Source organism: Zeus faber (genome assembly GCF_960531495.2).
Source record: "Zeus faber genome assembly, chromosome: 1".
Taxonomy (NCBI): Eukaryota; Metazoa; Chordata; class Actinopteri; order Zeiformes; family Zeidae; genus Zeus; species Zeus faber.
Genome location: NC_137193.1, coordinates 59,565,530 through 59,585,489, shown reverse-complemented (window position 1 = coordinate 59,585,489; position 19,960 = coordinate 59,565,530). Strand labels below are relative to the sequence as shown.

The following is a 19,960-nucleotide window of genomic DNA, read 5'->3' as shown; positions in this document are numbered from 1 at the left end:
CAACTGGGACGACGGTGGTGTCAGTCCAGTGTGTTCTTCACACACTTTGTCCAACTACCGAACCCCTTTTAGCGAGGCCTTCACAGCTTTGAGCCTCTTAAATGAATCAACGTGTTAACAGTCATGTTTTATTCACCGAAGGACCCGTGTTCATTCGACGGTGCAATTGTCGGACGACGCCGTAATCTCTTATTTGTCACCCTCAGTCCCTGTAGGATAAAAACAGACGTCTTCAGCCGCCGAGCTGCAGGGGGGGCGGGATCGATCACTCATGCAGAGCGATCTCTTTGTGTTAGCGTCTAATTCCCGGCAATCAGCAGAGGATTGCAGTTGATACCGGAGTCGATACCGGAGTCGATACCGGAGTCGATACCGGAGTCGATACAGAGTCACAAGGCTGCGTGCGACAATAATGGTAAAAAAAAAAGTATTCAATCTTTGTAAAATACACAAAGATTGGATAAAAAATCTCCAGCCCTTGACATAATTTTTCAATTTCCAGTATAGAGTTTGATATCCCTGGTATAAAGGTTCGTGCAAATTTTGTTTTTTGTTGCCAAAAAGCCATTAAAATGTAAATCATTAAAGGACTATAACAGACATTTCATTTAAAAAGGCAAACATTTTAAAATGCTTTTCACCATCTAGTTAAAATGTTCCCAATAGACAATATTGATTCTCAAAATAATGTGAGGCATGATCAGGAAAATGGTCAAGGGTAATGGAAAATATGTCCTTTAACGATTATTTGGTCCGTGGCATTACAATGCACAATATTCTTTCTGTAAAGAAACGCTGACTGCTGAATTTCCGCTACGATAACTGTTCAAATTAATAATAGGGACCACGGCCTTTTTCCTGCGCTGCCATCCGTCCCAACGGAAGAAAAGGCAACAAAAAAAAAAGCTCTATTCTCTGTTGGCCATTCAGACACCAATGGAATGGCAGAATAATGGCTGCTGAAGATAAGGCAGAGGAAATGCACTACTGTAGGCACGCTGCTGCAACCCACTCGCTACCACAAAATACAGCTGGTACCACACACACACACACACACACACACACACACACACACACACACACTCACACACACACACCATAATAAACCATAAGCTATAGGTTAATGACACAATTTTCTGTTCCAGTTGCTCTAAGTATGAATTATTAAAAATAAATATTTTCATCCCCATCTCTATCTCTCTCTCCCTCTCTCTTGTTGCCCCCTCTCACCCGATTGCTGTAACCCTCCCCCCTCTCCCTCTTCTTTGGTGAGCACACATTGTAGCAGAAAGGTTGTGTGTGTGTGTGTGTGTGTGTGTGTGTGTGTGTGTGCGCGTGTGTGTGTGTGTGTGTGTGTGTGTGTGTGTGTGTGTGTGTGTGTGTGTGTGTGTGTGTGTGTGTGTGTGATAGAGTAGAGGGGAGGAAGGGAATCAGACCGCTGGACTTTTCTTTGCCCACTTATTTAATAATGTCTGGAGCCAAGGCCACATCTAACTACCTTTGAGAGAAACCCATTACCTATCATCTGTGTCCCAGAAAAAACAAACAAAAAAAACAAAAACCCGACTACACACATAAAACCCTGACCAGAACAGGCCGGAGTAGCGATGCAGCCATTGATTATATCCACCATGCTTTTTAAATATGTTTGAACTTATGCATATGATTTTTGAACTTTTAAGGTTTGTTGCCAATGTTACATTAACACTGGAGGGTGGATGCAAGAATGTGTGCGCGTGGGGGGGGGGGCAGGAGAGGTGTGTGCCCTAATGAAGACAAATGGCTTTCCTGTCGTCGCTGACAGCGAGTGGAGTAAAGGCCATGTGTTAAACACGGACCCCAGGATCACGCCTGCAGTGCCACCCTCGCAGCCAACACAACGCCGTCGCGTGAATCGATGTGAACTGTGAGCGATACGCCGGCGGATTACCACATACATGATGTATTCTGAGCCATATATTACGATATATTATATTTATGATCCCTTAATGGCATTGATGAGAAAATCTTAAAGGATAGGTTTTCTACTTTTCCACCCAGGCCTTAATCAAATATTTATTCCCATCATTTATAACAACTCCGAATCCTTTATTATTGAGAAACTTACATCAATCTCCTTTTAAAGCGCAGGAAGCTATATTTGATATAAATATTATTTCAGACAGTCTTTATATGTTAAACCAAAATAAATAGTCGCAAATCATGCTTTTTATAAGGTCTTTTAGGGATTTAGAGACTCTTTTGCAGTTACGCAAGTCAGCTCTTTTGGCTACATCTGCACTAAAGCAAAAGCAAGAGACTAGAAACAGGAAGTAGTGTCGCTTCCTATTGAGAAACTCATGTAGGCAACGTTACACAAAGGAAAGAAAAGGATTCAACTCTTTTTTTTTTTTTTTTGAGGCTTGCCACTTTGGACTGCATGGAAGCACAGCCAGAAGCTGCAGCAGAGTGGTAAGTTTCAGTGTCTCCAAGCCAGTTTGACCTATAAACAGTTCTAAATGTTGGGAAACCATATGTGGGTTGAAAATGAGCAAACCTATCCTTTATATTTGACATGATAATGACGGTTGCAGAGGCTGAAATGACAATGGCTCATGTAAAATTAGGATGTAATGGATGTCATGGATGTCATGTAAAAAAGTATGTAATGCTGCCAACTTAATGTAAAGCATAAAACAATGGACGGCTTTCCTGTTCATTGAGAACTTGTAGTTGGAAGGAAGTCCTTGGTTTTAACCGATGACATCATTTTTCTACACTTGCCCGAACGTTCCTTATATGTACATTCAACGACTCAAATAACATATGTACAGTACAAAGAACAGGAACACAGAAAAAAAAGTTTTATATCTTCATCTTTAGTAGCAGCACAGGAAATCTGGACCCAATCATTCGGGAAACCTCCATTCCTTCTGCTTACGACTGGAAAACCCAGCAGCAACAACATGAACCACAAGGCTTTTTTATATTCTGAATTACAAAGCATCCGACACCCAGAAAGTACTTGACTCCCTCAACTGAATTTGCAGAATTTAACCCTGTTCTCAACCCCGACCATAACCCCGACACCAATCGGTTGACGGTAGAAACGGCTCCGTGACGTAATTTCTCCAACAAAATGTGTATGAGTTATACTTCCACAACTCTATCGTCTCCTTAGATTCCATCTAGACAAAAAAATAAAATAAAAACACCGTCAGCTGATTCACCATTTGCACAAGCCTCGCTCATTCATTCTGCCGTTATCTCATATTTGGGCAAATATGAAGTTAGGCCTCGGGCCGGACACTACAAGGACACGCACACACAGACACACAGACACACACACACACACACACACACACACACACCCCCACACACACACACACACAAAACACGCAAAAATCACACGTACTGCGAGGCACACACGACGACAAGTGTCACTTGCGCTTGCACATACAGCGAACAAAGACGGACACACAGGTGTGGAAAAGGGCATCGCCCCCCGCCTGCACACAGACACACACCCCACTCAATAAAAACCAGCCCTCCCACTCCCTTCAGCCATCCGGAAGTTAGCCTTCTGCTTGGTTAGTTCTGCACAGGGAAGACAGAAACAGGAGATGGATGGAGATAAAAAAAAAAGCAAAACAAAATAACGAGTTGCGCGGAGAGCGTGCGAGAGAGAGAGAGAGAGAGAGAGAGAGAGAGAGAGAGACAGAGAGAGAGAGAGGAGGAGGAGGAGGGCGCATGGGACGAAAGACGAGGGGAGGAGGAGCGGATATTGGGGAGGAAGACGAGGAGGGAAATGCACCTTCAAGGGGAAAACATGACATTTTGAGTACAGTTAGTACTCTAGTTTGTTTTGTTTTTCCCCACCACCCAACTCTCATGTCATTGGGGAGGAAATGCCAAAAAGAAGATGCAAGACATTTCCGGGGGGGGGGGGGGTAACTAAAGGGGTTTGTCTCGCTTGGTTTTGTTAAGTCTCTCCAATAAGGCCTCCAGACGAGCAGATAAAATGGTCAAATATTTCCGAATGGACTGCTTATTCGATTTTTTTTCATCAAAATGAGGGGGGTTTTCCTGCGGATCGGCGGAGGAAAACGACTCCTGAGCTGAAACCAGTTCACGGGGGCAGTGTGTGACCCCACGGCCGACCATTCCCTCGGAGGGATGGAGGTCATTACGTAATGCTCAGATGCAAACACTCCGCTGCTTGTGCAATAAACACGCGTGCACGTGCGTGTGCGCATTTGCAAACGTACACACGTTGTCTGCGGGCGACTGTGACGCAGACGTTCTGGCTTTTAAAAGGGAGGGTCTCTAGTGTAACACCAGGAAACAGCCAAATCACAAGGAGAGTGAGGGGAGGCCTCGTACACACCGGACACTTCTAAAACACATCTAAAATGCTCACATGAGCATTCTAGGCCAGTAGCGGGGGAGTAATATGTCAGAACCTGGTGTCAAACACCACATAAGAACGTTAGGAGCATGCAGCCTGTGGCGCTTCTACACAATGCTGTAAGGACGCCATTCCTAAAGTTGGAGGGACTTTTAATGGCGAACAACACAACAGTCGCTGGCCGCCACTCGTAGGTTCCGGACACATGCTGAGGTCACGGGCGTAGGCGTTTTCAGAGAGCTCAGTTTCACCCGTTCACACGAAAACCCGGATAACAAATCTCAACCCTGGAAGGCGTTTTTCAAGAAGTTCAAAAACGCCCTAAAACGCCTGTTTCGGCGTGGATGAGAGGCCAAAACCCGGAGTAAAAAATCGGACGTCTTTCAAAAATATCCGCGTATGTGTGGACCAGGCCTTTCCTCGTCGTAACACAACCATCCAGTCGTTCTCCATTCATCTTTTTCCCGTGACTCCTGTGCTTTTTATGTCCTGCGCATATTATCTCCACGTTTCCCCCGTCGATGTTTGTTTCCATCTTCGGCTGAATCTTTCACCCTGTCATACTACCACGCGGTCCTTGTTTCAGGCTCTTGTCATCACTTTCTATGCCCACGCTTGAGTGTGTGTGTGTGTGTGTGTGTGTGCCCTCTCTTTCTCTCTCTCTCTCTCTCTCTCTCTCTCTCTCTCTCTCTGAGGAGGAAGTCTGGGCTACAAAGGGAGCTGTCCTTATAGTGAACAGCTGTCTCAAACCTGGTGAAGACACCAACAGATCCCTGCGTACCAAGTTGTCTCTGAAGAGAAATGTCTATACTCTTACTGACCTGTGATTTTCATGTGGTTTGTCTCTAATTTTGTTGTTTTTTGGTTCCCTCGTAATCAAGTTTCTGTGACATGACTTAGTGAAAATAAAGGAACCTTAAAAGTCTCCCTCTCTCTCTCTCTCTCTCTCTCTCTCTCTCTCTCTCTCGCTCTCTCTGCTATTGCAGTGAGTGGCTGCAGTAAACACACCAGCTGCGACAGTAACAATAACAGCGCCGAGCCTCCCCGAACGTTCGTATAAAGAGCGGCTTGTGTGTGAGTCACAGAGCGCAGCCGGAGAAACAGATCAATAGCAGACAGGGGTGCTGGACGGATTAAGGCTTGATGGATATTTGGGCTGACATTTAAGCCAAGGTGAAGAGTTTTTCTGCCTGAGCGCCCCTCGAAGACAGAGCGGGTGTCAAACAGAGGACCGGTCCTTTTTTTGACACCCGCTTTTTTTTCGCACATCTACGAGCCCCATTGTCCTGTTCCCAAATAACTGCATGGTTGTCCCGTAACTCTTTGCTATTCTTAACTTTCATACTCCCCTCCACACGCCACACACGCAACCCCTTCCTTCCACTAATGTACGGTGAGTGGGGGAAAATGGAACACGGAGCGCGAGGGCCATCAAACATTTACATGGTGCGGCACTCTCCGGAGAGCCTGGAAGTCAGGCGTGAGGGAGAGACGGAGACAAGACAAAGCAGAGACACAAGAGGAGAGACAGGAGTAGACTGGAAAGAAAGAGACAGACAGACAGAGAGAATGGGGGGGCGACCGATATCAGAACCAGGACAGAAGAACCTTTGTCTGCGTGGGATGAAAGGGGAGGCGTGAGGGTTCAGGAGTTCACCAGCCGCTGGTCCGGGCCGTGCCAGACAGCGCTGCTCTGCTGAACAGTGAAGGTTCTATTTCTAACCCAATAGACCACCAGACCTTAGGTCACTCGCTGTTGATTGGCCCCGGAATTAGATTTTAAACCCTCAGCACCCCAAAAACTAAGGGTCCGTCTTTTTTTTTGTCAAATTCTCTAACGTTAAGAGTTTCCACAAAGTGTAGAAAAAAAATGAACTGTAAACATGTAAATTTGTTTTATCTATTTGATCTTTTCATCCACTTTACCTCGCCACTATTTTTGCACTCTCTCATTCTTTTGCATTTCTGTTTTATATTTATATCAAGTATTAAATCATATAATATCTTATAATATTCCATATAAAATTAATATAAAAATGTATTTTATTATAATTGTTTTAATTATTCTGATGATTTTATTATTTTAAAAATGTATATATATTAATAATTTAAAAATATCAAATATTAAATCAAAAATATAAGTTCTATATAATAAATATATTATTAAATGAATTATTATTTATATATGAATGAGCTTATAGCTTCTCTCCATTGCAGACTTTTTTTTTTTTTTAAGATGGCTTTATTCAGTGTGGGGTCCCCTCCCAGTGTCTGCGAGCGGCTTAATGCAAATGGCGGGTTGAGAGATGATTGGCATCAATCCAAAATCCAGATCATATATCTGAGTCACCCTTTTCGTACAGGGATTTAATTCGGAGACGAGCCCTTACGAAATGAGATGTCAGATCGTTATTACATTTTCTCCAGCCCTGTTCAGGTCTCGGCACTCGGAAGAGCTTGAATTAAATCATACGGGACTCTCAAAAAGCCACCATTTCCCTGCTTTTCCATCACTATATGTACGTACAGCCTTAAAGCCAAAATGTTGTTATGAGCAAAGATTTGTTAAACAGTGAGGCAGGGTTAATTCAATTTTTCCATAATGTGGTGGTGACCACCATAATGGTCTTTTGTGGGTTCCCAAAATGTTTTCATAGATGTGTTCATAGATGTGCTAATATAGCATCATATGCTTGGAAACATCGACTTTTTACATGTAACCCATTGCGGCCCAGATATTGAAACTGAAAAACACATCATTATTCCTAATTAAAATAATAATATTGCCAAAAAATCGGACAAAAAAAGTTAATTCAACTTTGGCACGATGAAACAGGCTGAAAAACACTTTGTCTGGGTTGACGTCAGCACTGACAAAACCAGAGCTCATGCGAAGGTTACTTAGGGGAAACGTGGCGGGACAAAACGAGGTGAGGAGGAACACCCTGCCGGCGGAGAGGATAAGGGAGGAAAAGAAAATCCTTTTCCTTTTTTTTTCTTTTCCTTCCTAAAATACTGAAAAGATGCTGTTATTTTGGGGCGGCGAGGCTAAACGCACGTAAAGCTGGTGTGACAGGAACAAAAGGATTTCATTATCCCGCCGTAAGAGGTGTTGTGCGTATATACCAGTTGCCTGTCACACTTTTCTAAAACAGTGTGTGTGTGTGTGTTTGTGTGTGTGTGTGTGTGTGTGTGTGTACAGAGCCATCAGCGTGCATCCTTCCCATATGTGTGCACGCACATGTACATGTGTGTGAGTGATCCATCTTTATGGCATTAAAGAGTAAAAAAGCAGGATTTGCGTTGAAAGATATAAAGCATCCATAAACCTGACTGTGTCAGAGTGCGCTCGCTTACTGCCCCCCTCCCCCCGGATGAGCCGTCAGATAAACAAATAAAAGAAATAATAATAAGAATAATACAAAACTAAAATAGAGTCACTGAGAGAGGGCTTAGTCAGAATTACGGCACACAATCCCTCCATGAGGCAGCTGCCTGGGAATGACCCAGTAACCTTTTATGTTGTCACGTCCCTGCAGGAAACAAAATGCATACGCACACACACACACACACACACACACACACACACACACACACACACACACACACACACACACACACACACACACACACACACACACACACACACACACACACACACACACACACACACACACACACACACACACACACACACACACACACACACACACACACACACACACACACACACTTCCTGTGACAGTGTTTAAAAAAAAGGGGCTTCTTTGCATCTTGTGTCGAGCGCTGGCATCTGGCTAATTTGTCATTCATTCTTAATCACCACCCTCCTCCGTTGTGGCCCCGCCCCTGGAGGCAGCGTCGTGGATCTTTCACACATCCACGCATCCCTCGCATCCCTCTCTAACTGTATTCCAACTACTCAGTGGTACTTTCTCAACCCCCAGCCCTTCTCAAGCCCCCCCTTCCTCCCCAGCTCATGGCCACAGAGGGTAAACCAACCAGAAGATATCAAAGGTCTCTCAATGTGTTCTTGATTATCCTAACCCCCCCCCCCCCTGCATTTCCTAGTCGTCGTCATCCCCCTCCCAGAACATACCACCACCCAAATTAGAGGATTAAGGCAATAAAATCCCCCTAGTTAATCCCTGAGATTCGAGGGGGGAATTCTTTTTGTTGTCGTTGATTGAACACCTCATCGCATCGCCGACGCTCATTTGTAAAAAACTGCGAGGGGTCGGGCGACGTTGAATTGGAGCCGCGAGCCGTCGGGAGGAAGGAGTCACATTGAGATCCTCTGTGGTCCAACCACAACAGAGCTTTTTTCTCTCTCTCTCTTTCTCTCTCTCTCTCTCTCTCTCCCTCCCGGCTAATCCATATTACAGTAAGTTGCATAACGTGGCTAGCCCTGCATTCACATCCACATCCACACGCTTGGAAATAGTAAGTATAGGGCGTCCGCAAAACAAAACTGTGTTTGTGCAGCGAGAATTCTACAAGCATTGTCCTACATACCTGCTATTTAAACATAAGGATTTAAGAATTGTGAAGGGGGGGGGGTTAAACAATCTTTATTGTATTGCATTGCTTGTGTGGTACTGCGTTGACTTGAGTTGCATTGCGTCATTAAGTTCTGTGTAAAGTCAACCGTCTGTTTATTGGGGATTCTGAGACGAAAAGGTCACAAATTCGCCGTGTTGCATAACACACCTACTGTACCCCTCCTTCCATGTTTTCCTCTCTCTTGCACGCAAATATTCGCAGCCTCACACACACACACGCACAGGCACACACACACACACAAAAATGAAACAAAGTTGATCCAGGTGCATGGCAGAAGTACATGAAAATGGAGGGCATCCATCTCCGCTGATTGCAACTCTCTTGCATTATGTAATCTTCTAAACCAGTGACAAAACGTTAGACGGTAGTCACACCGCACCTCTTTTTTCCTCCCCAACGCTTAACCCCAAATTAATTTATCGTCCAACATGGATATGGTCAATCTATTCCCAACTCTTTGCCTCCGCCGCCCCTCATCTCCCATCAATTTCCTCCTTCACGCCCTAATCTTTGACCTTTCCTCCTTCAATTTCCCCGTCCGTTCAAACCCCTGCCTCTCTATCCCCTTCTCGTCATCACTCCCGTCCTATTTCCGTGTGCCTTTCTTGGCTTTCACAGGTCAACCTGTCCCTCTCCCTCACTCAATCCTCCCTTATATCCCAATCTTTTATTATCCTCATAGCCTACATATCCCTACCAATCCCGGGGATTCAATCATCCTTGTCAGTCTACTCGTCCGTTTTCCTCCGTCTCGTCTCCTCTTTTCCCCAATTCTGCCACATCTCCCCATATGTTCCCAGAATTCTGACTCCCTAAATGAAAGCCGAAACCCCCTCCGCTCCCCTCAACACCGCTACGCTCCCCCCTTACCAGGTGTGTGCCACCGTGAAACGTCGGCGCTGTCGGATGCTCTTGTTGACCATCAGCTTGCGGAAGAGGCGCGGCGAGCTGCGGGGCGACAGCTTCGGGGAGGTGGCCCCCCTCTTGCCCCCCATCCCCCCATCCCCATGCCGGGCACTTTAGGGGGCTCCAGCTCCAGGTGCATGTGCTCCTTGAAGGTGCGGATGCAGGGGTCCGCGTCAGCCACACTCAGCTCGTTGGACGACATCCCAGGGGTTTCTGCCTATTTTTGAGGTCAGAGTTTCTATGCCCACGACAAAAAAAAAAGAATAATGATTATTTCGTCCCTTCTCAAGTCAGAAGTCGGGCACGAGGCGAGAAGTCCCAGGCGGTCATGCGAGGTGTTTTCCAGCCTTTCTGTTGGGCTCCTTGGCAGGCGGAAAGGGGCAGAAGCTGAGCCTTGCCGGAGGGTTTGGAACGCTGCAGCGTGGAGATTGAGGCTAAGTCATATACACACACACACACAAGCACAGGAGCAGGCCAGGCTTGCACGCAGCCTTCCTGTGTTTTTCTGTTGATTTGTCCTTCCGTTTTCTCCCCCTCTCCCTCTCTCTCTCCCTCTCTCTCTCTCTCTCTCTCTCCCTCTCTCCCTCGTATTTCCTCCGCTCTTCAGGGTTGCGGGGAGATTATCCGGCTGGGGGTTGTGGCTCCGGCGGCAGCGTCTCCTGCCTGGTGGCGTGTTGGTCTGAGGGTTCCTGGAGGAGCAGCACCCACAGCAGGGTCACAGCTCCCCTCTTTTTCTCCTCTCCTGCCTCTCTCTCCTTTCCCTCTCCCTCCGTCTGTAGAGTCCACACCCCCAGCCCGCTGTCTTGCTCTTCCTCTCTCCCTCCCTCTCTATCTCTTTGTGCAACTCGTACCTTGCACACCCCACTGCTCGCTCTCACTCGCTCCCTCGCTCCATTGCTCTCTCTCCCTCTCTTTCTCTTTCTCCCTCTCTCACTCTCCCCCCTCTCCCTCTCTCTCTCCCTCTCCCCCCCCTCTCCCTCCCTCTCCCCCCCCTCTCCCTCCCTCTCCCTCTCTCCACCCCCCCTCTCCCTTGCTAGCTCTTCCGCTCTCTATCTCTCTCTCTCTCTCTCTCTCTGACGTTGGAGGATCTCCCTTATGAAAGATTCAGTGGAGCTGAAAGCGACTGGCGTTCTGCCCTCCTCTCTCTCTCTCCCTCTCCCCCTCTCCCTCTCCCTCCATCAGCCACCGCTTGGCTGAACCCTCCTCTCCTCTGACCCTTGCACCCCTTCTCCACCTCCGTCTCCGGCTCCGAGAAAGGCAATTCTGGTGAGGTCCAGAGAGGCTCCCACTCTTCTGAAGAGCCGTTGCAGGTCGGATCTTCCCTCATCCCCACTCTCACACTCTCTGCCGGAGCAGAGCAGAGTCTCATTGTGAATATACATGAGCGGCTCAGTGCCGGCATGCAGCAAACACAGGCCACCCCCCCCATTCTGCTTGCGATTGGCCGCCGGTTGTCGTGACGATAGGCAGGCAAGCACGATGACAGGTTACAAGGTTAATCATTTTTTTGGGGCGGGGGGGTGGTCAACATTTTTGGGTAATGTCTGTGCCAATGTTGTGACCTCTTCAAAGGGAAGGGAGGGGGGGAAAGAAAGTGGAGAGACAATAGACAACAGAGTCATAGAAACAATTCAACACACACAAGCAGGTACAATACACACACCAACACACACACACACTCGTACAGACATGACAAATTGAGTGAGGGTGCGTTTATATCATCAAGTACACTCTTCACACAAAGCATAGGCTGCACAGTGACACATTGACAGTGCAATAGAACAATAACAAACTGACTCTCTCTCTCTCTCTCTTAGTTACTGTCTCCAACCCCCCCTCCTCCAAACACACACACACATACACGCACATGCACCTGCACACACACACACACACAAAGTTCTATAATTATATCTGCTGTGAATGAGAATGGTAGAAATTGAACCATGAGATTGCTATATAAAGAAAGAGATGGACTGCACAACACACACACACACACACACACACACACACACACACACACACACACACACACACACACACACACACACTTAATAAGAATCCGAGACAGAGAGGAAGATGAATTGATGGAAAAGGACACGAGAGCAGACAAAAAAAAAATAGTGCGAGAGCTAGAAGTGTGAGCGTTTGCTGCTCCGCTCCGTGGGGTGCGTTTCTTTTCTTGTGAGTCACCGATGATGCTGATCGTCCCTCTCTCTCCCTTTCCTTAATCTTCCTTTCTCTCTTTTGCTTTCTCTCCCCCTCTGTCACTCTCGACGGTTGCCAGTAACAGATTGGGTGAATACACTTTGCAGCACGAAACATGAAAAATACATGAAGGAGCAGGGAGGAAATCCAAACACAGGAGATGAGCACTTCTCCTCGTAGGACACATTCGATTTCACACACAGATCTTTAGGTGTGTTTCCAACCATGACAAAAAATTATAAATAACAATGAACCGTGGCAGGATTACTGTACATCCACAACAATAATTAATCGTGTGAATAGAATCGCATATTATATATTCTGTATATATTTTTTTAAATCTTACTATACTATTTCTGTTTTATATTTTGTGACTATTTGCAAAAAATTGACAATTCACATTTTTATTTAATTGTTGTTTTAACTTTTTTTTATTCCATTTTATAGTTTTTCATTCTCCTTTTTCCAGGATTTTTTATTTTTTTATTTAAATGATCTGTATTAAAACACACCAAACCCCACTAGAGCATCGTGTGAATAGAATCGCATATTATATATTCTGTATATATTTTTTTAAATCTTACTATACTATTTCTGTTTTATATTTTGTGACTATTTGCAAAAATTGGACAATTCTAATTTTTATTTAATTGTTGTTTTAACTTTTTTTTATTCCATTTTATAATTTTTTATTCTCCTTTTTCCAGGATTTTTTTTTTTAATTTAAATGATCTGTATTGAAACACACCAAACCCCACTAGAGCAAATTGCTGGTATACGAAATGTCCCTGGAGGAATAAACTGATTGTGATATGATGAAGAGCTGTTGATGTACGTAGTTTCGAACTCCATCGTTCGTCGTCTCACTCTCCCTACATATCCAGTAAATTCATACAAATCCCAACACATATCATCAGCAATGGCAACAGCAACGGTGATGGTGTTGTTTTTGTCAGAGTTTCCATGAAACCGGCCACAATCACCGCCACAGCGTCGGATGTTATTACCTCCAACTTCATTCCTCTGTGCATTTGTGTAATTATGGATGTAGTTCGTCCGCCCGTCCCCGTCTCTCTGCACACTGAGCTGAAATGAAGGGCCAGGGTCACATTTCCACTCGCCGGTTCTGTAGATCCCCCCCCACACACACACACACCACACTACACACACACATACACACTACACACACATACACAATACACACACACACACACACACACACACACACACACACACACACACACACAGACACAGACACAAACAAACACAAAGAAACGCCCCCGGAAAGGGCAACACTGGACAAGCAGACGTAGCACAGAGTCCAGACAAACCCTAATCTGACGGGTGTCAAACCCAACCGCATGTATTTGGACGCAGGATTTCACAGGCAGTTTGAAGAGGGGGGCCATATCGGGGGTCCGGAAGTGTCAAACCTCATTTTGCATCAGGACTTTGGGCTGAGGATGATGGGAAATGAAAAGGCATTATATTTTAGATTTATACATGTGAATAACAGCTTGTGAGTACAAGCAGCAGCTGGAAACGGTGGTTACAAAGGAGGGGTCACGAAGTAAGGAAGCGTGCTGCATCCAAATATTTAATCTATCTATTTAATATGGATGCCACAGAGCTCCTTGATCACTTTTTATTACTAGGGCTGGGTCAAAAATATAAAAGGACGCAATTCTATTATACTTTGTTCTGAAAGGTTTGCAACGCTTTAACCCCGTTTAAATAAAATCCACCTCCATCGCTTCAGCCGTTGCCAGAGTCCGTCGAGACGGAGACGCGTCACGTGTCCCCCTCAGGCGGAGGAGCAATAGCTCCCGTAGCAGATCGTGGACAGGACGCATCAGCCTTGAGCGAGAAACTCTTGGATTCCCCTCCATGAACGAGGCTCCGCGGGAACTCCATCGGGAACTCCATCCCCAGCTCAGAGCGTTCAGCCCAAGTCGCACCAACCGAGGCAAACAAACGAAGCAGCGGGAAATTGAGCTAATCTGTTTAGCCAAGCAACCCGTAAAGAGCAGAATCTCTAAAAAGAGTCAAACGTTTCATCACTCATAGTGTCTCAATTTCCCAACACCACAACTGCGTCAGCTCTACCCAGCGTTCCCTCAAGTCTGCCCCTCGAATAAAGACACGTAAGCGTATCCACCGAACGACCGGGACAACATCTTGGTAAATCTTCAGGACAACCATGTTTAGACCAAAAATTCCCCATGTTTAAAACTCTATAGACCCTTACTGATTAGAACAATAATTCCAAGCGTCCAAAATGATTTGTTTGTCACAGGAGTGCCCTGATCGGGGAAAGATTCCTTGGGATAAGAGCGAGTTTGTAAACAAACTCCTGACCAAGCGGTAAACACGGCACTAATGCCCACTCTGCCGCTAGCCCCACAAAGCCTTTTCCATAAACACACCGCGAGAGATGCACACCTAGTCCAACCAATAATGACTCATGGAATGGCAAAGTGGAGGCAAGCACACACACACACACACACACACACACACACACACACACACACACACACACACACACACACACACACACACACACACACACACACACACACACACACACACACACACACACACACACACACACACACACACACGCGCACGCATAAAGACCACACACACACACACACACACACACACACACACACACTTGCGCACCTATTAACAGATGGATAGATGACCACATACACACACACACACACACACACACACACACGGTCAGCGGATCTACCGTCCCCCAGTCGGAACTGTCCACACTGCTGCCCCCTTGTGGAAACAAAAAAACACTACTAAAAACACTACCATTTCAACCTGTTTTTGGCATCTAAGTAAAGTCAGTAAATGACCCAAATAGACACCAAATAGATGTGTACATATGTATTTTTTAAATTTCATATTAATTCTTTCATGACGAGCACTATTTTAACCCGCATTTCACCAAAGGGGATTAATAAAGTATTATCTTTTATGTTTAGGGTGCTTTCAATGGGAGCCTTGCAGTTTTGCACTAAGCAGCACATCCACAGCGGCAACACTGATAGATCAGCGGCGCGCACACACACACACACACACACACGAACACACACACACACACGCGCGCGTACAAGCTCCAAGCTAATCAGGACTGTTTAGCATATTAATGAGAAGTTGATAGCGTTAAGGTGGGCCAACGCATGCTAGCTTCTGGGTGCGGTGCATGCGGCTGTCGCGGGGCGTGCTCTAGAGTAAGTGTGTGTTAACGTGGAACTCAGGACGGTGTGTAAAAAAGAAATCAGGAGCGTCTCATCTTGAAAGCGGGGAATGCAACATGACAGGGCGGCGGCAGACGCCTCGTCCCGCCTATGCAGTGTGTCTTCTCACTCATTAACTGTTACGACCAAATTGAATTTCCTGCTAACATTCCCTTCAGTCGCACACGTGCAAATCATTTCAATGCTCCCTACACGGAGAGTTAATTCTAATATAATGTGAAAAGCAAAGTCCAAATGTTGATCACAATGCTGCTTTGGGCCTGGGCGTGTGATCGTCACATGTGAAACTACCGCTTGAGCGATGAAACTACCGGTTGAGTGATGAATTCGGTGGTCTGTGGTCACCACACACCCATCAAATAACTTCTTCACAGCCAAGTTGTGATTTTGAGCAAAATCTTCAACAAATTACATCAAGTTCGAGAAATTTTGAAAGATCCTGAGCCTCGCCTATGGAACTGTAATCTGGAAACTGTAATCAACCCAATGACGTGGGTGAAAGGGCGGGTCTCCGCTCACCAATCAGCATCCACGGGCGTGATGTCTATCCTGGGGGGGGCGCCGAAGGGCAGGGAGGTGGGCCTGGCCATGACCTCCTGGTCCGGTGTCCGCACTCGCTCCCCCTGTCGCCACGACAACGGGGGGAGCTGCAGGTTTCCTGAGAAGCGGCGGCGGCGGCCACGGGTGTGGCGCAGGTCGACCCCCAGCGTGCACGAGGGCGCGGTGAAGGACGCGCTGAGGGAGCAGTCCGGAGGCTCTTTGGCATCCTGAGGAGAGTTCACGCACACACACACACACACACACACACACACACACACACACACACACACACACACACACACACACACACACACACACACATTCAATTTTATATACACTGCATGTGCATTATGTTCGGGTTAGTAACTATTGTGCATAATCACCGGGTGCGTTGCAAAGATATTTCACTACATATATGTATGAACGTATGTATATGTATGTGACAAATAAATCTTGAATTTTGAATAAACACATTACAGGATACACACTAGACTACACTATAGTATATACACTACACTACAATACAGTACAGTTTATACAATACACTACACTACAGGATATAAAATACACTACAGTACAGTAAAGTATATACAATACATGACACTACAGTACAGTATATACAATACACTACACTACAGTATATAAAATAAACTACAGTACAGTATATACAATACACTACAGTACAGTACCGTTTATACAATACACTACATTACACTACAGTACAGTATATAAAATACACTACACGACACTACAGTATATACAATACACTACACTACCGAATATAAAATACACTACAGTACAGTACAGTACATTATATACAATACACTACAGTATATACAATACACTACAGTATATAACCTACACTACACTACAGAATGTACACTACACTACCTGACAGTATATACCCTACACTACACTACAGTACATATAATACACTACAGTACAGTTCAGTATATAAAATACACAACAGTATATACACTACACCACAATACACTACAGTATATACACTACACTACAGTATATACAATACACTATAGTATATACACTAAATTACAGTATATACAAATCACTACAGTTAATACAATACACTATAGTATATACACTACACTACAGTATATACAATACACTACAGTACAGTACAGCATATACAATACAGTACAGTATATATAATACACTACAGTACAGTATATACACCACACTACAGTGAATACAATATACTACACTACAGTACAGTATATACAATACACCACACTACTGTACAGTATATACAATACAGTACAGTATATACCATTCACTACACTACAGTAGATACAATACAATATACTGGAGTACAATATATATACTACAGTACAGTATATACAGTTCACTACACTACTGTACAGTATATACAATATACTACAGTTTATACACTACACCACACTACAGTATATACACTACAGTACAGTATATGTAATACGCTACAGTACTGTACACAACACAGTATATACTATACTGTGGAAGTGTGGGGCAGGTATTCAATTAATAATAAAAATTATATACAATTGTGTCCTGTGTGAATTGTGGGTAAAGACATGGTTTTCTTTAGTCAAATATTTTGTATTGTATATTGCCATATTTTTATTTTTATTTTATTGCATATTGACATTTTCTTTTCTTTTGTAATCTTTGGGTTCATTGCATATTGCTATTGCCTATTTCTTTGTTATAACTTACATTCCATTATTATAATGTATTGCCAATTGTGTAGATGTAAACTACATCTATTCTTCAACCAACATCATGTGTTACACTGTTATCACCCTCAGGGGATGAACAAAGTATCTATCTATCCATCTATCCATCCCTCCATCTATCCATCCCTCCATCTATCCATCTATCTATCTATCCATCCCTCCATCTATCCATCTATCTATCTATCCACCTCTCCAACCGTCCACCCGTCTGTCTGTCCGTCTATCTATCTATCTATTTATCTATTTATCTATAATAAAATCATGATACCAAACTCATGAACATACTGTATATAGTGGTTCTTCGATAAGTGCAGAAAAGGACTTGACAATTTCATTCATTTTTGTGTTGTATTGTTCTTTTCGCCTCTAGCTGGCGCTGTTGGGAAACATGAGCTTGGTTTGTTCCGAGCGGTTGTTCAAAGTTATGAATGATTATATATGAAGGAAAGATGTGAAACAGCGACCAGTAACACTTCATGTAATCAGACTCTGGAGCGCCCTGTGCTATGCAGAGTGACTCGGCGGGCCACTAGGGGGCGCCGCAGCCTCCTTTCAGAGGGCAGACAGCGGCAACGATGGTGACGCGCTCAAAGCCAGCTGCTAAAGAGCTGTCTGTGCTGGTCTCACCGTCAACAGAGTACAACATGTTCCCTCCCGCCCAGAGCCTGCGTTCACACCTCCTGCTCTCATTCCTCCCTCTGTGGCGCTGGAACGGCGCACACCCCGGGAGAAGACTGGGCTTCGAGCACGCCGCCGCACCGGAGGTTTCATACGGTGAAGACGGCTTCTGAGGCAGTCTAACATAGGGCTGGGTGATACTGGGAAAATATGGCGGGGGGGGGTGGGGGTGGGGGTAGGGGTGGTGGAGTGGTGGAGTGCCCGACCACCCGCCCTTTTGCCCCTTGGTGCCCCATGGTTCCCTTTTTTATCAGCCGTGTTTTTGTTGTCTTGGCCGTGAAAAGGCATCGAGGGAGCGGATTGTCTGTGGCGGATTCCTTTATCACAATGCAGGATTAAAGACAACATTTGGATATTTCATGATATGATACATACATATAATACATCGGCTGGCTCCAGTCGTAAATCATAAAATCCAATGTCCGTTATTTGTTCCGTACTGTACTCTCAAGTTATTCAGCTGGACAGCGGGCCAGAACCACATTAACAAGTCTGCTCAAACACAATTTGAGCAGCACACGTAAATAACCCTGTTTATTCCTCGGCCGCACAGACTCATTTCTAAAGTGTCTGAGGGACGCGGTAATTCTCACCACGCCGGCGGGATGGAGAGAGGGAGGATGGAGAGAGGAAGGAGGGAGAGAGGGAGGAGGGAGAGAGGGAGGAGGACAGGGAGAGGGAGGAAAAGGGTGTGCCGGGGTGCTTCCTCAATCTGCAAAAAGCCGCCCAACAGCGACCGTTTCAATCATCTTTTAAAATCCTTTTTTTCACATCAGACTCCACAACAATTATGTTTCTGTCCAAAAGGTAGAGGGGAATTTTAAACCCATGTCGGAACTGTCGCCGGAAATAAAGGGTGAGTTGGGTGCGTTTCCTTCGCTTCGGTGGAGGCTAATTTGTCCACCCGAATGTCTATGTTCCAATGTTTAATGTCAATAGCTAGACATGTATTATAACATTATTATTTGTATTATTACAGTGGTATGAGCTTATAGAGATGGTGACGTACAACACATTTGTAACTTTCTGGCGAAGCTGGAAATCCTGACTCATTGTATGGGAACAGCCTGTTGGGAGCGAGAATACAACAAAACAATGCAACGCCGTCTTGGAATGACTCAAATGCACAGCAGCCATTAAAACCCCAGAGGCAAAGTGTGTTACTGCTGGATGGGCTTGAAGGGCATTGAGAAAGAGAAAATTCTACTCTGTTTGTATTCTCCCCCCAATGCGCTTTATGCCACGACTTGCTCTGTCAATAGGAAAAGGAGGGAGACGGGGAGGACGAAACGAAAGGTGCATTGCAAACGCAGTAACACTGCGTTGTAGCGCTATGTCCAGCTGTCTGAGTGTGTGTGTTGGTCGTTGCCCTGGAAAGACCCTCGGCCAAGGACAGAGGGAGAGAGAGAGAGAGAGAGAGAGAGAGAAGGTAGGAGGCCAAACAGGAAGTTGAAAGAGAGGAGAGGACAGCGAGGGCACAGAGGACACCGTCAGAGATGGAGGAAAACTAAACACGGTGGAGAGAGGGAGGCAGAGATTCAGAGATTACATCCAGAGGCAGGGTCATGCACGCACGCACGCACGCACGCACGCACGCACGCACGCACGCACGCACGCACGCACGCACACACACACACACACACACACACACACACACACACACACACACACAC

At 45.4% G+C, this 19,960-nt stretch overlaps 1 protein-coding gene across 1 annotated transcript in view; it reads right to left on the bottom strand.

Annotated features, from left to right (window-relative positions):
* The window catches only part of pde4ba (phosphodiesterase 4B, cAMP-specific a), a gene marked incomplete at its 5' end in the record, with an annotated part of 121,966 nt that extends 111,908 nt beyond the window's left edge, over window positions 1–10,058 (bottom strand). Inside the window, 2 exon segments of the mRNA XM_080011515.1 lie at window positions 9,821–9,968; window positions 9,971–10,058. Of these exon segments, the coding sequence (XP_079867641.1) occupies window positions 9,821–9,968; window positions 9,971–10,058 (236 nt within the window).
* Window positions 10,059–19,960: the final 9,902 nt, after the last annotated feature.